Source organism: Tachypleus tridentatus, chromosome 11, assembly GCF_004210375.1.
Source record: "Tachypleus tridentatus isolate NWPU-2018 chromosome 11, ASM421037v1, whole genome shotgun sequence".
Classification (NCBI taxonomy): Eukaryota; Metazoa; Arthropoda; class Merostomata; order Xiphosura; family Limulidae; genus Tachypleus; species Tachypleus tridentatus.
Genome location: NC_134835.1, coordinates 44302449 through 44322350, shown reverse-complemented (window position 1 = coordinate 44322350; position 19902 = coordinate 44302449). Strand labels below are relative to the sequence as shown.

Here is a 19902-nt window from a genome sequence, read left to right as displayed (position 1 = left end):
TTTTAATATTTTTTCAAATATTAAAAACATCTTAAACTGCTAGTTATTATTCAACCGAAATGCTTTTGTGAAAACTGCACAGCTATCTCATCTAGTTAGTTGTCCATGGTTTTCATGCTTAAATGGACCCAAAATTCCAGAATTTGTTATATTACAAAACGATAACCAGTTTGTTGGATTATAATCACTTGGCTGACCTGGTTCTGAATTTCATCAATATACGAACTTTTATTATTGACAATGCAAAAAATAAATAAATAAAACAGTGGTGATTTGCAGAAATGTTTAACATCTTCATTCGTATTTAGAAATTAGCATGCTGATATCACTTAGTCTACCAATATAGCAATTTCTACAAGTAAACAAAATTATCTTTCTTCCTTTGCTTTTGTGCTGAATACAAGGTTCTCCAGAAGATAGATCTTAAACCTCATTCTAAATTACGACTTCACTCATTTTTTTATTTCTTTTTAACAGCGTGAAAACAGGATATTCTATTAGCATCCAAAATTTGTAGTTTATGTATACCTACTATAAAACCTATGGAGTTGATATCTACATACTTAAGCTAATGGATCTGGTTCTTAATACAAATACGACAGTAAAATGTTGGGCCACCATAAGCTGTAATACAACAAGCATGCCATTGATGTTGCATCCCAAGCATGTAGTTAAGCAATAACTCCATTTGCAATTTAGCGCATTCAGATTAAAATACACACTACAGGTGTTGAAAATTATACACAGTAGCTTCTGTGCACCTCGACGATAGTCTGAAACATCTCATAGAGGATATCCTACAGTGCTCCTCAAACCAATCCAAAATTCTTACATTGTGGATGAGCACCTCAACATCCTTGAAGATGACATTGGTAAAAAGTGTCAACAGAAGTATGATGTTATCTAAAATGACCAGGTTCTCAGTTAATGTTCTCTAGCCATGAAATTGGATGAATGAGCTCTGTTCATAGCAAGAAAACACAATTCAAAACCATTACATTGCTTTAATCTTTCATAGCAGGTGGCATGAACACTTGCTCAGATCTTCAGAAAACACTACTACCACTGTAAAACAAAATTAAATGATATTCATGTGGCCACATTATGTTCCAACAGTCACACACACACACACACACCAGATTCTATGTGACTGGCATCAGTGAAAGCACGATATCCTATTAACATCCAAAATGTTTATGTATGCTTCCACTGAATATCCAAGAACTCAATACACACACACCAGATTCTATGTGACTGGCATCAGTGAAAGCAAGATATCCTATTAACATCCAAAATGTTTATGTATGCTTCCACTGAATATCCAAGAACTCAATACGTGTACATACTTGCACTACTGGCTGCGGTTCTCAATGACTTACAATCACCATTTCCATTGAAATGGATGTCACAGCTTTTTTTGAATAAAGTGAATGCTCTGGCAGTGCTGGTCAATTATCTATCAACCTCTTCCTTTACATATTTTTCTTAACTGGTTTACCACTGCACATTTTAGGTATATAAACTTTCAAGAAAGAAGTTCTTTTGTTTTCTAGCAATTTCATCTCTTCATGTTGTCCCTGCCACTTTGAACTTATTTATGATGAACCATTTCTTTTCCCATCTTCAGATGAATGGTATATGCTATCACTTTTAACTATTTTATGCCATTAGATCACTTGTTGGTGATAAGTGTCATGTGTTCACATGAATTAAACCATATATGTCAAAAAAAGGTAGCCATAAATACTTAAGCATTTTGAAAAAGGTGTATGGCTAACACATTTTCGTGATATTTACACATAAATAAAATTATGATGACCTGCTGAGTAACATGTTGCACAGGTAAAGCAAAATTTCATTCTACAAAATTAGTAAATGTACTATGAAAATATATTTATTGATGAGGCTTAGCCAGTTACATGACATAAGAGATGAACAAGAAAGACTTCATAACTGTGCTGTTTTTCCTCATGTACTATACACTTGAAAACTCCAAACTAATCACACAGAACATAAATCCATTTGGTTCTCACCAAGTGAGCTGTCCTAGCAAGTTCACTTGTAGACAATATTACTGTGGTAAAATACGAGTTACATTCTGCCTTACAACGTAGATAAAAAAATCATTCACCAACAATTATTTTTAGATAATTTAGAGTTGTTCTAGTAAAAAGTGAAATAAAAAGCACCATTAACTGATTATTTTACTCGACACCAATTTAAATCTCTCTTCATGATCCCTATTTAGAACACAAATATACGATTAACATACACAGCCAATACTTTACTGCTACACTTGAACATTTCTACCAAGCAAAACCACAAAACTGGATACTGATAATATTTCAGACAGTTCATGCTTAAAGTACATGTATCATATTTTTAAAAAGTTTCATAAAAATCATGGTTCAAAAGTACATGTTAAATTATGTTACATTTTATAGTTTCTCATATATTCCTTTCCTAAAAATTCAGCAAGTAAATATTTATTCAGAAAAACATTTTAATACTTATGTTTACATGCACTTCCTTGACTCTCAGATACTGTTTCACTTTTAAGAATTTTTAAATCAGAAAAAAGAATGCTTATTCAAAATTTGTCTATATTACTTTACAACACTTTTCAAAACTTTCACATAACAGGGTAGCTACCAAGATTACATCCAGTCTAAAATAGTATAGTAAAATCCCTCAAATCTTTTTAACTATTTCCTGTCCTTTTACCAGTATTATATAGTTTACTGTACTAATACACACATGTTGTACAGTGGAAGAACTCGAGATTATCCTGTATGAAGCTAAATATTCTTCTCAAAATCACAGTACACCCTTTATTTATTTGAAGAAATGACTGACTTTTCACTGAAGTTATTCCTACTTTATAAGTCAAATTTTTCTTACTGTATATTTAAAATACTAAATCTTCAACCATTACTATACAATAAATTTCAAGAAACGTTTTAGCTAACATACAAGTACTTTTGACATTTGAATCTAATTAAAAACAATAACAAAAGCACTTATAAATACACAAAAGATAAAAAAAACAATAGTAGTTACTCCTTAACTAAACAACCCAATCTTTATTTCCTATTTGACATTCTGTAAATAGCAAAAAATAATTATGATTTTTAATTAGATAATCAGTAATCGTACCATCAAATAAAGTATATTCAAAACCACTTCAAAAGGGGATTGAAATATCTGTATCTTGTAAAATAAAAGCAGAAATATTTAATCTTATGCTTTATTGTAAACAAAAACTTCAATTTTTTATGAAACTCGAGATTCTTGTGTTGTTGATAGCACACATATTCTAGAAATACAGGAATGACAGTAGTTTTGGAAAAAAATTGATTAACTGTATGACAAAATTTTTAAGCTGCTTTGACTCTTTCTTCATATGATTGTTTCACATGAAAGCCATATATTAAAACAAAAGTTCCTAGTCCAGTCCTTCTTATATATTTGAGACTCTACTGTAAATGTTTGAGGTGTCTTAAAAAAGTCAGACTCTCATCATTTTCCCTTAAGACACAATAATAAAAATGTTCATTAATGTTTCTAACTTCAGTATGAGCTTAAAGTGATAGCAAATATTACAAATTTTGTTATTATAAAAGAGGGAATAAAAATGTAATAACCAAATCATTTTGTAAAAAAAAATAAAAAATCACTGTTCAATTATAATTAAAAAACTGTATTTTTAAATAGTCTTCTATAGATGACTCTTTCTTATACATTACAGGTAATATTTTAAAAGGTACCTAAAACATGAACAGGTACACAATATACTGTACATATACACATTATATAATTTTATTTTTAGAGGATAAACATGAAAATCTAGAAACATTATGCTAAAATCCAAGTTCAAAATGCTTTTTTCAAAACACTTGCTTTAGTATATACATATTTGCTTCACACAGCTTTTATATTACTTTCATATGAAAAAATTGTTCATGAAATATGTTGATAAAATCACTTCACTGACATGAAATAAATAGCACGATAACAAACAGTTTCACACTTTCATGTTTAGTATCCCTAAAGTTGAAAAAAAATGTATTTTAGTCACATATTTGAAATTTATGAATATAGATACCTTGTACACATTAATTTAAAAAAATTTATGTAACTGTACAACAACAGTCCAATGAACTAACTTGTTTAGAATAGTTTTAAACATGACGCACCTACTGACATTTCAAAACACTCAGTCAAAACTGCTGTCACACCATAACATCAAGTACAGGGATAAAAATAGACATTATTTGTATTAACAAGAAACTATAGGCACAAGAGTGTGCAGAAATAATGTTTTAAAAATCAGCTGTAGGCAGGATGATAAACTATATTTCTTTTAATATTATATTATTAAAAATCTTCAGTTAAAAGCATGAGTAATATTTAAAAGAAGTGTTATTTCCTCATAGAAAAAAATGACTTATTTGGTATAAATGAAACTATTTTTTTACAGCACAGAAACCACAGAAGGAAATAAATAAGTTATCAATAAAACTAGCTGTGTTGTGTGAACTGGAAAAATATAGTACTAATGCTATTGAAGGGCACTTCCTTTTTCCAAAGCTAATAATTCAAGTTGTTCATCATAATGTATATTGTTTATTGATATGTTCAAATGTGACGTAATACTGACTGGCAAAGTGAAACCTATACGTATGATGGAAGAAAATCTCTATATTTTATAGGATTAATAAAATGATCAAGAAATGTCAGTATGTACTTCTAAAACTCCCTAATTTTTGAAAAGTTGTACGAGGATTAACTTTAAAATATATCTACATAATATATCTAGGTAAGTTTTCTTAGTTTTATATTTAATAAATGCTTTATAAACTTTTGTTTTAATTAGTCTCAATATATCATTAAAGAAAAAGAACTACAGAAAGCCTAAGTAAACTTACGTTAACCTACCACATTACATTTTTACAGTTTGAAAAGCATTCCAAAATTCCCATATCGATTTCTGTGATCCAATAACATTAATCAGCATTACAAAGGACTGGTAACAACAGTGTTCAGGGTTATAGCCTAAGTAGTATCTCATTCAAATAATTAACAAAAGTAACATTCATTTCAGGTCAATCAGATCAACATAAACAAAATGATGGATGTTTACATTTTAACCAAAATGGAAGCTGTTGTGTACATAAAAGGTTTTTGTATGTGCAAATAGGATAATTGCATAACATTAAATGAGGAGAAAATTACCTTTTCCTTCTTTTCAATAGTATATTCATTTGTTTTTATATTTTGTTTTCAGAAATAATACTTCCAAAACCCAAAACATCATATAAACCCAAAACATCATATAATCATAATCTATACAAAATTTTTATACTTACTGTCAACCATGCTAAAAGTACTTTTTATAATCATCTTATTTGCATATGTAAATTTGTTCCTTGTGTTTATGTACACAACAGCACCTTCTGGACAAAATATGTCTGCAAATTCTTTTATATTGACATCAGTGACCTGAGATTGGTGTCAATAAATTCAACTTTGTCCATGGATTCCAAAAAGATAATAGTTGAATAATAAATCTGATACTGGTATTCAGTTAATCATCCTTGACAGTTTTCCCATATTCAGTAAGATGGGTTTGAAGTAATGTTTCATTACCACAACCTCATGTTTTCAATGTTGCTTAAACTTTGACTTAAAAAAAAACAATTTCCATAGATAAATAATAAATATATATATATTTAAGAAATCTACAAAAAACTTTTTATAAAATGGATTACATCAAAAGGAAGGATAGCATGAATTTTACACAGCATAAACTGAGCTTCAGATGAAATATAATTAAATGTAATTATATTAAGAGAGAGAAACAAAAATGAAGCCACAAAACAAACATCCAACATCAGGGCACAAATAATAAGGTGGGTTGTTGCATAATTTTCCCTGAGATTTTGAGGCTCTGGCAGAAGTAAAACCCAAACAGCAACAGGGAGTATTCTTATTCAGTTTAACCTCAACTTCAATTTCAAATGCTGAGAAAAAGGGAGAAAAAAGGAGATATTAGAGCTCTAACCCACATCTTTACCACATTTTACTGGATGTGGGAAGGTGGTAGCTAACAGTAAATCTTCTTTGTAATTAGCATACAAACCCCCAATATAAATTTTTTTTTTTAATTAAGCACAAAGCTATACAATGGGCTATCTGTGCTCTGCCCACCACGAGTATCAAAACCCGGTTTGTAGCGTTGTAAGTCCGCAGACATACCGCTGAGCCACTGGGGGGCCCCCCCAATATAATGTCTGGACAAATACCAAGATATTAACATTGATGTTTTGTGTTTTAATTATTTCTTTCTTCTTATTACATTTTTATGTTGTTTATTTTTTGTGAGCAACATACTTCCCACATCTATCTGCACACACTAAAAGGTGTTAAATATTTGGGACTTTCCGGGCTAGAGCACCCACACCTGCTCTTTTTTTTTTACTCCCATCTAATCGTATGACCAGTAAAGATAAGATTAAACTGGATAGACAGTGTACCATCACTGTAATTTTGGTCTTACTTCTGTTGATACTTCAAAAAAACCATGGCACATTACATAATGACCAACCTTATGAATTTGTTCCACAGTGTTGGATGTTTGTTTTGTGGCAGCTGATTTTTATTTCTCTCTTTGTGTGCGTGTGTGTGTGTAGAGAGAGAGCTAATTTGTGATAAAGAAGTATGCTATGAGAAACTATATACGTTTTAGGACAAAAAAGTTAACATTACTGTCAGGACATACTTGACATAATTGATACCTATGAATTCTGACAATCATTTATGTTATTTATTCAAAGCTTATGAAATAGTTGCTTGCTCTTGAAATATTATGCAAAAACTGATTCACTGTCATATATAGAATGTCCCTGAAAGAACTTTACTTTTTATTACCAACCATGCAGCTTTTTTCAGATGTTCAATACAATAAGAGTAAACCTCATACTTAAGATCACATGCTAATATTTAATAATTAAAATCATCACTAATAATTTCATTACTGATAAGCTGAATATAATTAATTAGTAAATTATTTGTTAAACTAAAAAGATAAAATGTTCTTTTTTCATTTCTCAGATGAAGCCTTTGGATATTGCAAGTAGGATGCATTGTAATAACTGATCAAAATAATAACTGGAAAGTAAAAAATTACTCCAGCATCAACATCTGAAAATAGGATTCTGATTACACATAAAAGCAGACATAATCTACAGCCTTACAAATGTATTTAATGAAAATAACTATCAAACAGTATTCCATTATATGGAAAGAGAAGTTCTTGTTGATTTTCAAAAGTTAAGTAACAAAATAAGCAAGGGAATACTCCTTGTTCAAACAATTCTTTGTCCTTATCAAATGAATATTTATATGAAAAAGGTAAACATTAAAACTGGTATGTGTAACAATGTTTTCAGATAACATTTTTTTCTATTAGTTTTCAGCATTTTGATATTTTCCCAATTAATCTTTGATTCATTCTGAGTATCAATAATCTATAAAGATTTATTATTAAAACTTTCTCTTGTTATGAACGTACATAAACCAAAATAAAAAGAAGAATAAAAAAGTTTGTAACAACCATAAATGAACAATGCTGTAGTATAACAGGATGATACACTGTCTCTCAATTTTCTAAGAGTGCATTTCTACTAGACTAACCTATAGCAACTGCTATTTTTCCCTTTGCAAAAAACAAACTTATAAACAAAATTTAGTTTCATAATTCTTGTTTACCTTATTATATATATATCACTTACTTCAAAATAGACATTTACATATTGCTTGATACTAGGAAAATACATGGTTTCATAACAATTCACATCTGTATTCTGAACCACTGATAAAAAAAAAAAGATGTAAAATTTAAAACCTTTTCTATTTTTTAATCTACTGTCCAAATATTCAAGTCTTGTACTTACTTCTGAAAAAAAGATTTCCATAGATTGTAATACCATATTTAATGCTCTGAAAATAATGGTCCATAATGTTTGAATACAATATAAAAGTAGTAGTAACAAGAAGTTGATGTACAAAAAAACAATCAAACAAAACAAATCTCTTATTTAACACCTGTACAAGGGGTAGAATGATTTACAAAAGCATTTACCATAAAACTAACTACACAGTATAAGCCATTCATCTAAAATTTATGATAATAATAATAAAACAAACTCTTTAGCAGTTGAGCATGGTCTGGTCATTAGTAGTACCCGTCCTAAACAGGTTTAAACTTAAGAAAATTGTAATTTGGTATCTACAAATAATTTTACAAGCAACATTAACTGTACAATTATTCTCACTACTTTACAATCTCAAAATCATGGTAAAATTCAAAACTTGTGTTAGGAAGCACCTCCTTGTGCAATGACTGTCCCAGTATTTCCTGGTAAAACGTTTGAAGTACCAGCCACACACACAGTCTGAATGTGATCACTATCAGTTACCTTCTCACTGAGGAGCATTGGAGTGGACAGGTTACTGGGACTGGACACTACTGACAATTCAGTATTTAATGTCTGAAGAGGATACTTTCCAAGAGTAGATAACAATTGCTGTACACTAGGTAAAACCTGTCCATTTGCTGTAGAGCTGATAAAAAACCCGTTTTGATTGGCTGGATGTGAGAAGGCTGAGACAGACTCAGAACCAGGAAGAAACCAATCTGGTAATGTATGGTCAACAGAGGGCACATTTTCTTCCCCTGTACTACTAATGCTGCCAACTCCTGTTGTTAAGAAAGTATTTACTGATGAGAAACCTGTATTGGGTGTAGAAGTATGGGAGTTTCCAATGCCCACAGCTGTAGTTGAAAAAAGTGAGGCACCATGAGGAAAACTGCAATCCACTGAGCTGGCTATTTCTGGATCCACACCAGAATAAGATACTGGGCCACTATCTAAAACACTAGAGAGCAGACCAAAACCATCTGCTTGAACATGACTTTGTCCAAGATAATAACCATTTACAGCTGTTGAATGGGAAATATCTGAAGGTAGAATGGGAACATTAAGAAGATTATTTTGTAATATGTGGCCTTCGGACACAGGAGAAGAGTGGGACAAACGACCTTGGGCCATGCTTGAAAGATCCTCAGACAAAGATGTCAGGTCACTAGACAAGCTACTTGTGATGACACTGAGGTTATGCAATCCAGCATGAGTCAGATGATGAAATGAATTTTCATTCACTTGTCCAACTAAATTGTCTGTTTCAAGCAACCCACTGCGAAGATCATCTGATGTTGCAAGGACATTGAGCTCTCTCCCTGTTACTGACAGTTTCGCAAGAGACTCTTTAGCCATGCGTACATCTTTAGATACTGCTGCCAGTGCTCTTTCCAGCTCTTCTGTCTCTTCTCTTGTAGGAACATATTCTCCATTCTTGCTTTCTTTATAAAATGAAAAAAGGAAATATTTATACATGCTCTATGCTTTAATATGATTGTATATATATTTAAAATCATAACTCACTTACTTGTTTAAGCATTATCTTTTGCTTAACATTTTTCTTCCTTAGGAATTAATATTCTTTACTTTTGATTCAGTGCAATGTTTCAATTTCATAAATTTGGTAATTAAAGTGTAAAATAAATGGTTTTTGAACATACACATAGCTAACAAACTATAATGCTTTGAACATGACTGGTTAGACCAACTTGTTATTTCAATGAATTACTTGAAGATTATTCCTAACAATCTGAAGTTACAAACTAATGTGACAGAATACTACAGAAATATATTAAAAAGTTTCTTTTTTGCAGCCCCTGTAAATTTGTCACATCCTTTTTTTCCTAAGTAAGCACTAAACACTAGCCAGGTTACTTATTTCTTTGTAGATCTATATTTCTGACTATTAGTAACATGTATCAATACATTCATACATCCATCTAATCAAATTACACCAGATTTACTCCACCAATAGGAAGTGATGAGGCAGAAGAAAGGAAAGATTACTAACAGAACAAAAATGTCACTGAAGATGATGACACAGAGCTTTGAAAAATACTATGGCATGAATAAAACATGTATTTATCTCCTATTTCTTAACCATTTTGTGGGTTTCTCTATAACTCTGGAGCTCCAAGTAGCTGACAAAGTACTGACACTGGGCCTGACCACAGATATGTACTTAGATAACTTCAAATGTACCAGGTACTTAAAAGCTTGTTGCTATCACTTGTTTATCAACACACTGCAGATGGATCACGAGTTCCCTCATGTTTCATGCAAAGCATTTAAAATGTTGACTTTGAAAGAAGTCAGACACTTTTTGTTTTGTTATGGATGGTTATTACTTTTCTTATCTTTGCTTACAATACCTATATCTTTATAAATGGCTTTCACAGAAAGAATAATATCTTGAGTGAAAATCAAATAATTACTGAACTATTTTATGATAATTTGTTAGATTTACCAAGTGAAGGTGCAGATTCTGATGTGGATCATTCTGACAGTGAGTCTTACTGCAATGATGTTGTGAGACCTACAAAGATATCTAAAGTTGTTGTGCTCTAAACAGATTCTGAATTAAAAAGTGATGATGATTCTACAAATGTTCCTGCTAGTGATTTGTTTCCCCAATCTCATAATGATAATTGGTCAGAAATAGATATTCCATCGAACTTGGAAATGTTTAAAGGAAAGTCAAGGGTCACTATAACTCCATCCATGCCCATAAAGTATTGCTGCCAAGTATAATGTTTAGTGACAATTTGTTGGAAATATTTTGTCAGGAAATGTGTACCTACCATAATCAAACTGCAGAGAAACAAAATATTATCTAAAGAACTTCAACACACCAACAAACATAAGGAAATTCCTAGGCCTTACTCTTCTAATAGCACAGACAAGGAAATATAACTGGAAAGATCATTGGTCAACAGGTCCTCTTTTGGTTAGCCCAATATTTTTGGAGACAACAAGCAAAAAAGATTTGAATAAATTTCATGTTCAATGATAATCAGAAAACGGATGATTCTTCAGGCATGCTCTTCAAAATTCAACCAGTACTGGATTATTTCCTCGATAAATTCAGGACACTATATAAACAAAAGCAAGAGCTGTAGTCCATGAGTGGTATGGTCTGAAATAGGCATGTTCACGAAGCAATTGTTACAAGGTCAATAACTGTTAAGCAATCCTTTGGAACACCACATCTTGATAATGAGTGTGTGGAACCATAAATGAGAGAGCACAAGCCAACATAGCTTAGAGTGCAGGTTTACAGTTAAAGAACACCTAGTCAGGCAATAATTGCCACAAAATGTGATCCATATAATAGAAAGAGAAATCCCCTAACAAGAAAAAAAATGAATAAAAGTTACCCATTAAAGTTGCACTGAAGACTGAAGCATGAACACAGGTGAAAGACAAAATCCAAATACAGAAAAAAACACAATATGATGAAGATAGTGGGATATGAATGTACTGGAAGTGGTCTACATAGCAGATTTTAAAATCTCCTCCAATGGATAATGTAGATGAGAAGCGAGGAAAAATGTAAAATATCAGATTGGATGGGAGGGAAAAAGTAGGGAGGAGCAGGCCAGATGGACTTCATTCCTTAAGGTAGAAGAGGTAAGACTACTAGGGAATGAGGACTGCCATAGGATAAAAGAGAGGTTGCATGTATCCTGGAGGGTAGCTCTACATACAATATAACAATATAGGGCCATAACTGGACACAAATATGTGGCTCTGGTCAAAGGTAAAGAAGGGATGTAGAATGAAGAGAAATATAAGAAAAAGAGGAACAACCTTCCTGAGCCACAAGGTCTTAGCAAGAAAGAAATGACTGAGATAAATGAGAAGACAGGTAGAGTGATAATGGATAAGTGTCACATCAGTGGCAAACAAATTGGACCATTTACATCCACCAGTCAAGAGAAGGAAATGTGTCTTAAGGTACAGATAAAACAATGAGCACAAGAAAAATGGTTCAAATGGAGGTAAAGTGAAAGCATGGAGAACCACATTACTGTTCCAATCCAGAAGAGCAGGACACCTTAGAGGCCTTCAAAGCGAGAAGGAAGAACAGGAAAAGTAAAAACTCTATGGTATCTGGAAAAAATGGATGATATGGTAGAAGACCACTCAATACCTGTAACACAAGGAGACTGAAGACACATGGTTGAAGAGTGGGGTGAGAAACTCTGCTTCCAAAGGCTTGTCAGCAGGAAATATCCTGTTAGTAGATCAACCGCAAAAGACTTTTCACTTGCATTGGTACACTCCCATGGAATATGACATAAGAAGTTATCTAACAAGAAGGTTACTATGTGTGAAACTGGATCTACCTGCTAAGGAACAGACAAAAAACAAGTGTGAAGACACAGAACAAGGAGACTGAGATGTAGAATGTGGTATCAATGTTGATGAAGAAGGGAGAAAGCAGAGAAGGGACAGGTGGCAATAGAAGTAGACATTGTGACCTTCGAAAACATAGTTGTGCTGGCCAATAGGGTGCAATAAGAAGCAGAATGGACCACAAAAATCACCCAATGAAGCAATCAGATGGGAGAGTACACATAAAAGTATATGTGTGACTAATCCTGGCTGAAAGCATCATCTGCCAAACCCTCTGGACAGGAGACCAAAAGAGAAGCAACTTGATATTGAGGTCTGAAGCAAAGGCACCCACTTGGGGAAAACCCCATTAATGGCAAAGGTTCCTGAAAACAAAATAACCTAATGATCACTCTTTGGGATAGGTCTGGTCCAGGTGTGAAAGACAATCTATAACTAGAACGAACACCCGACACATGACATGTAATGAGATGAATGTAATATGCATAGGCACCAGTATAAAAGATTCAATGTTCAGAAATATAGATCTCTGGACCAAGTGCTTCTTTGGTGTTTGATATGTCCAAATGTACCCTCACCAAATACTGACAAGGGAAGTAGAAGGAAGTGATGTAATGTAGACAGGCTGCTAGAAATTGCAGAACACTGATATTCAAGACAGTTTTGTCTGCACGCTAATGGTCTAAAGCTTCCTGGTGATTGAACCAAACCCCCATCTCTAAAGAGATGCATCCGTGAACAGACGTATATATATATACGAGGAAGAAAGTGGCATGTTCACTGACATATGAATTTTGTCCAGCTGCCATTGTTGATCATCCCACAGGGAAGGAGTGAGAAAAATATTGGTGGAAAACAAATCCTGAGCAACCTCACAAACAGTGTGTTAGAGATGATGAACTAAAAGTTCTATGGAACTTAGACATAAAGGAAAAAGCAGAACAAGACTGATACTGGTGTTGATAAAGACCCCCAAGTGTACCAGATATTGAGTGAATTGAGAGAATGACCTCTCATATTTGACCAACCAGCTCGTTTGAGCTCCAAGAACAAAATGTTGATGAGCATAAGTGGGCAACTCCCATTCTGAATGAGTTAAAAGGAGCCAGTTGTCCATGTAATAATAAAATCACATCCAGGACCATGAAGACGACATACAAAGGCCCATATGATGCAAGAAACCATACATATAAAGTCGAGAAGGAGAGTGCCCAAAATTGTTAAGCAACCCTGAGATGGACAAACTGAAGACGAGATTGAGAATGAAGTGCTATTGGGATGTTGAGGTAAACACTGGAAATATACATTTTAATCATCCACAACCCTAAAGAAAATGCCCATTTCAGGATGAAAAAAATATTCCATAGTGAACTTGAGGAGCAAGATAAATCAATGACTGATTGTAAATCCCCAGTTTTCCTGGGAAAAACAAAAAGATGAAAATAAAAAACCTGAGAAGAATGGTGAACTAGTTAGATTGCTCACTGAAAATCTTGAACAGCTTCTGACAGATGCTGGTATGTCATGGGATCTCAAGGAGGAGGAAAGAAAATGAGTTAAGGAAAGACAAGAGGTGAGAAAAGAAATTGGATAATGAATCTTTCAGATAAAACCCATATTACCCATTGCTCTCAGAAAAGAAGTAAGACATAAGTCCCTGAAATACATGGAAAAAAAAATGGTCTTGAGCCAAAACTGAGTCCCTATCTATAAGGTTCCAACAACAAAGAAACCACATGCAAGACAAAATGTGGACTAATGTGGAGGAAAGAAGTTGAAGGAAATCTGCAGAAAATCCCTCAGGATTTCTGTGAAAAGTCTCTGATAGCAGATGGAAAAAGATACCTCAGAAGGGTAGCAAGGATAAGACAAAAGGGAGAATATATTGGGAAAGGGTAAGATTAACATCAAGTTTGGGATCCACCCTTCCAAAGAAGTAACAATGAATCTGAGAACTGCTTATCTAAAAATGTATAGTCTGTGGAACAGTAAGAAAGTGTATATTGATCTCCTCTTTAATTGTGAGACAAACTGATCTGCACATACCAGAATATCAGGAAAAATAAGAAATACCCACAATAAAAAAAATAAAGAACAAAGGGAGTAAGAAATAGAGGAAAGGGATAAAACATCATAAACCTGAAACAAATTCTGTGAAGACCAAGTTAGGCCCAGGTGATTCCTCTGGCTGGAATTGGGAAGGAATGGCAAACTCCAGATGGAAGGATAAGTCAAATTCGCATCATTCTGAATAATTTAAGCAGATTCAGGAGGATCCTGGTCAATGTCCGAGGACAAAGGTTGACCCCCCAGCATTCGATCTCCCAATGTATAAAAGCAAAAGGATCCACTGTCAGATTGGCTGCACCTGATGCCTGAGACAGCACACTGATAACTGCTGGGACAAAAGAAGTTCAAAGAAAGAGGAACAACTTCTAATGAAATTTGAAACATTTAAGGGAAGCACTAAACACACAAAATATATCTGTACTTAAAGACTGCCAAACAAGCAGTGAAGGTTGATTGGTTGGTTGATTTAGTGTTTTATGGCACAAAGCAGCTAGGCTATCTGCACCAAATGTCCGGTAAAAAGGTAAAGGTAAATTCAGTAAAATTCATAAAAGGAAATTAAGGTAAAACAAAACAAAGTTAAAAAATAAATATGTAGCATAAAACCAATGTTTACATCTAGTGTACAACATCAAGAGAAAAACTACAGTGATTCAAGTTGTAAAGAACTTTCTGAAGCATGACTGTAATAATCATAACTCGCCAGGAAGTCTAACAGGTAAGTAAAAAAACCACTGTCAGTTACCTGAAGTTGGCCTTTCCGTTATGGTTTCGAGTTACTTAATGTAACAATCAGTTTCTAATTTCAAATTGAACTAGACAAACTGTGATATTTAAAAGGGAGCCACACCAAAAAGGTGTAAAGTATATATTAAAAAACTTATATGACATTAAAAAGATTAATGGCCTTTAAAAAACTAAAAACACTACCAAGGTGGACAGTGTTATCATCACCAATAACACTGTCTAATGTTATGGACAAACCTTATAGGTTTGAATAGAGGACCATAGTCCATGTATGGGATAGGCACAACGGTGATAGTGCCAGAGCAGATAGACTTAGCTGCAGTGTCGGCGAGCTCATTCCCGCGAATACCAACATGGCCTGGCATCCAGAAAAACTGGATAGAACTAGATGTTAAAAAGAATATTAGTGAGAATAGGGTGTAAACCAACGTGAAGCGATTCCAGTGCCAGAAGACAACTAAGTGAGTCAGTATAAATAGTGCAGTTCTTGTACTGCTTAGCTTCTACATGATCCAGGGCAAGAGAAATGGCATACAGTTCAGCAGTGAACACAGAAGCTGTAGAGGGAAATCTGCGTGCAACCACCAAACCACAACAAACCATGGCAGAGCCCACACAGTCACCTGATTTCGAACCATCTGTATAAATAAGAATGGAAGGATGGTTCGAAAGATGTTCAGCAAATAGCAGACAGTATTTCCAATCAGAAGTGTCTACTTTTCTCAGATGACTTAAAGATAGGTCTCAATTGGGGACTGTAAGAAGCCATGGTGGGATGGGCTGACCAGTGGATACAACAATGTTATCCAAGGACAGACCCAATTCATCTAACTGTGCCTGGATACGAAGGCCAAAAGGAGCAATAACAGACCGTCTGGTCTGAAAAAGCACGGTCCATCGAGAAAAAAAAACACAACCCCTGGTAGGATACTTTGGTTAGGAATGAAGTTTCAAAGCATACAATAAAGACAGTTGCAAAGGGTGAAGGTGCAAAGAAGGTTCATGAGACTATATATAAGCTCTAAACTAGGGAAGTGCAGAAAGTCCCAGTGCAGAGCCGAGGTCCTTGATGATAAATAGGGTCTAGCATCTTTAAGGCTGATGGTCTGGCAGAGCCATAGACCAGTGATCCATAATTGAGTTTTGATCAAATAAGAGCACGATATATCTTTAGCACAGAACGTCAATCTGCTCCCAAAGTAGTGATAGAGAGGACACGGAGGATGTTCAGTGCTCTTGTACATTTTACCATAGCTGCTTGATGTGTGGTATAAAGGTTAACTTACAGTCAAAGATAAGCCCCATGAACTTAGCCTCAGAGACCACAGGCAGCACAACTTCACCGATTCAGAGTTCAGGATCAGGGTGAATAGAGAAAGAAGGTAAAGCCGTTTGCTGTGGTTCACTTGAGTAAACAGCATTCTATAGTTGCTGCTCAATATACCTGATGTTCGACGACTGACGTGAGATGTGAAAGTTGTCAACATAGAACCTGTTTGCAACAATGAGAGGGAGTTGTTCAGTGATGGCATTAATTTTTATACTGAAAAGTGTGACACTCAGAACACAGCCCTGAGGGTTTCCAAGTTCCTGTCGAAAAGAACGGGAAAGTGTCGAACCCACACGAACTTGGAACCTCCTGTCCATTAAAAAATTTAAAATAAAAATGGGTAAATGGCCACATAACCCATATATATGGAGGTCTCACAAAATGCCATACCTCCATGTTGTATCACAAGCCTTTTCAATGTCAAAGAACATTGATACAAGATGTTGTCATTTGATAAACACTTCTCTGATTGATATTTAAAGTCAAATCAGATGATCCATGGTGGAGCACTGTCATCGGAACCCACACCTGGTGGGCGAGAGGAGGTTGTTTGATTCGAGGATCCACACAAGAGGAGCATTAACCATCCTCTCTAAGGTCTTACAGAGATAGCTCATCAAAGCAATTGGACAGTAGTTTGAAGGAATCTTGGGATCCTTCCCAGGTTTGGAGAAAGGCAGAACAATAACCTGATGCCAGGCATCAAGAAGAACATTCTCCTGCCACATCCAGTTAAAAACAACCAGAAGGATAGCAAGAAAAGCAAGAAGTAGATGGCACAGCATCTCATAGTGTATATCATCAGGTCAAACCAATGTACTGTTGGACCGATGAAGGGCCAGTTTGAATTCCATCAGTGTAAAGAAACGATTATAGTCATAGAGACAATCAGCTCGAAAAGAAAGATGTGATCATTCTTTAGGAGGCACAGAGAGATCTATCTGCACTCCCACAGTAGCTGTGGAACAAAGTGCAGCAGCATACGTCTGAGATGAGGTGGTGGACAGCAATTTTGAGCCTCAGAAAATGTAATGTTATGTATCATTTTCAAATGCTGCACTTCTTTCTCTTCCAACCATTTAGGGCAAGAACGAAAGTAGGATGGGTGAAAGCCATTGCAATTGATGCAATGAGGGTCCATTTCACACTCATAGGCATCATGGTCCTTGCCACTGCAACAAGCACAACGTCAAGGAACCACGACATGACGTCTTCAAGTGACTGAACCATTGACACTGGAAACATTAGAGAGGGTTTGGAATGTATGGCCTTACTCTGCAATTAAGATAACCTGCCTTGATGGTGGCAGGCGGACGTGGTGACGTAAATGTCAGAATGAGGACACTGGTTGGCACCATAATTTCATCTTTGCAAGGGGAGATATTCCTCACTGAAGAAACTCCTTGGGTGGAGAAACCAGCAAGAATCTCCAACTCTGGGATGTTCTTCAAATCCCTCTTAAAAATAATTCCTCGTGATAAATTCAAAGTAGCATGTGATGCAACCTCTACAGGTATATCTTCAATAGGCTTTAATGCAACAGGAGTTTAGTGTGTTGAGATGTGGATGTTTCCACCAATATGTCACAAGATCAAAACTTTTTTTACTGACTTTGGAATGCCAGCAAGTCCCTCTAGTCCCTTCTGAATGAAAAAAGAGAGACATAAGGTATGCCTGAAAGTGAGTGCAACATAAGAGAATGAGGTACAACAGGCGGTACGGATGGTGAGGATTGCTGCTCAGAATCTTCAAGATGTGGTTGTTTACCTATAGACTGTTTCTTCACTATTTTATTAAAGTATCCATAATAAAGAAAGGGAAATTTCAGTTCCCACTGACCCCACCCACCATAGAGCCCTACGAGGGAGTGCACTACAATGTCAAACAGGGACACTGCAGCAATGTCAGGGTTTTGTGAGCACTATACCCAAACACCAGCATCAGATATAATGTCCACAACACCTGTTGAGAACATCCAACACTGGTACTTGGTTGATCCTAGCCCGAGTGGACCAGCTGACTGACCCAAGGAGGGCCACCCCAAGGCTGCCCATCTACAGGAATTCAAGGCCAAAGTGGTGTTTTAAAATTGGACCCATTAACCACCAGGATTCTCTCCTCCCCTTCACGGGTTGCCATGTATGGCAAACATGTGGGTGGATGTTTAGATCCAAGAGGAGGTAAACTGAAAGAACAGAACCTTCCCTGGGAATTCACACCGAGGGGAGAGAAGTGAAGGTTTAGTAGAGGAGTATAAAGGAAGTCACATGAACATATCGTGCTCCTATTGGTTAAGACTTGGCACATGATAATTTACATGTGACATGCTGTAATATAGTAATTCCAATAATCAGGGAGCATAAAGCTTGTGGCATACATAAAGAAAAAGTTTGCATATATAGGGCAACACTGAATAAGAACAGATAATTTTGTGAGAAGATGTTAGTACAGCACTGGAACACACATACATTATGTAAATTCTGTGGCAGTAGTATTTACTTCATGACTTTTTGTTGCTGTTGTTATTATTATTAATTTTGTTATAATGTTCAAAGACATTACAAGTTGTTTATGATTACACAGTAGAATCCTTTGTTTTGTAATATAATATTCTTTCATCTTTTAACAACACTTAAAAATTACATGCTCTGGATTCTTAGACTTCCTGCTCTCATTACATGATACATTCTTTTTGATATATGTAAATGTAATGTGTACAATTTACAGGCATCCAACACCAAAAACTTATTTTTGATAAATATTGATATTCTCTCATAAAATACTTTGATTTCCATGGTATGAAAAGAAATAAAATCTCTGATAAAGTGAAAGTATAGTTGATGTTTTTCGTTTTTTTTTCCATGTTTATCAGGACTATAAACATTGATATATGTAATCAGAAGTAAAGCAAAGAAAAGACCCATGATTTATCCCAATACTTATCTGAAAATGTAATTTTGTTGAAGATATGCAACAGTTTTACAATGAGTTTTCCATATGATCTACATAATATACATATATACATAACCGATAAAAAACTTGTGTTTTTCCCTGGGATGCATTATGTGTGTAGCTAAAGCAAATAAACATACTTGTGCAGGAATATGCTGAAGGTTCATACCACAATGCACAGATACAAACAGCACAATAAAGAAATAATTAATGGGAAAAAGAAACTAAAATATGTCCAGTTTAACACAAGCAAAGTTTGTGCATTTTTACTGCAGATTTAGGTACTCTGCACATAAAGTTGCAAGTAAAAAAATGTTTTTGTTATTATGGTAAGAAAACATGTACCAATTCCAAGTTTAAAATAAAACTGAATTAGCTGCTTTCTAAGTTATTAAGGTTTGACTAGAATTATTATTGTAAAATGTGACTATATAAACACACTTTGAATAAATGTTAGAATAA

General features: G+C 34.5%; 1 protein-coding gene across 1 annotated transcript in view; it reads right to left on the bottom strand.

The window, feature by feature from the left end:
• Nucleotides 1-1872: 1872 nt before the first annotated feature.
• Nucleotides 1873-19902, bottom strand: part of LOC143232060 (INO80 complex subunit D-like) — a 70369-nt gene continuing 52339 nt past the window's right edge. Inside the window, 1 exon segment of the mRNA XM_076467091.1 lies at nt 1873-9424. Within this exon segment, the coding sequence (XP_076323206.1) occupies nt 8379-9424 (1046 nt within the window). The 3' untranslated portion in view covers nt 1873-8378.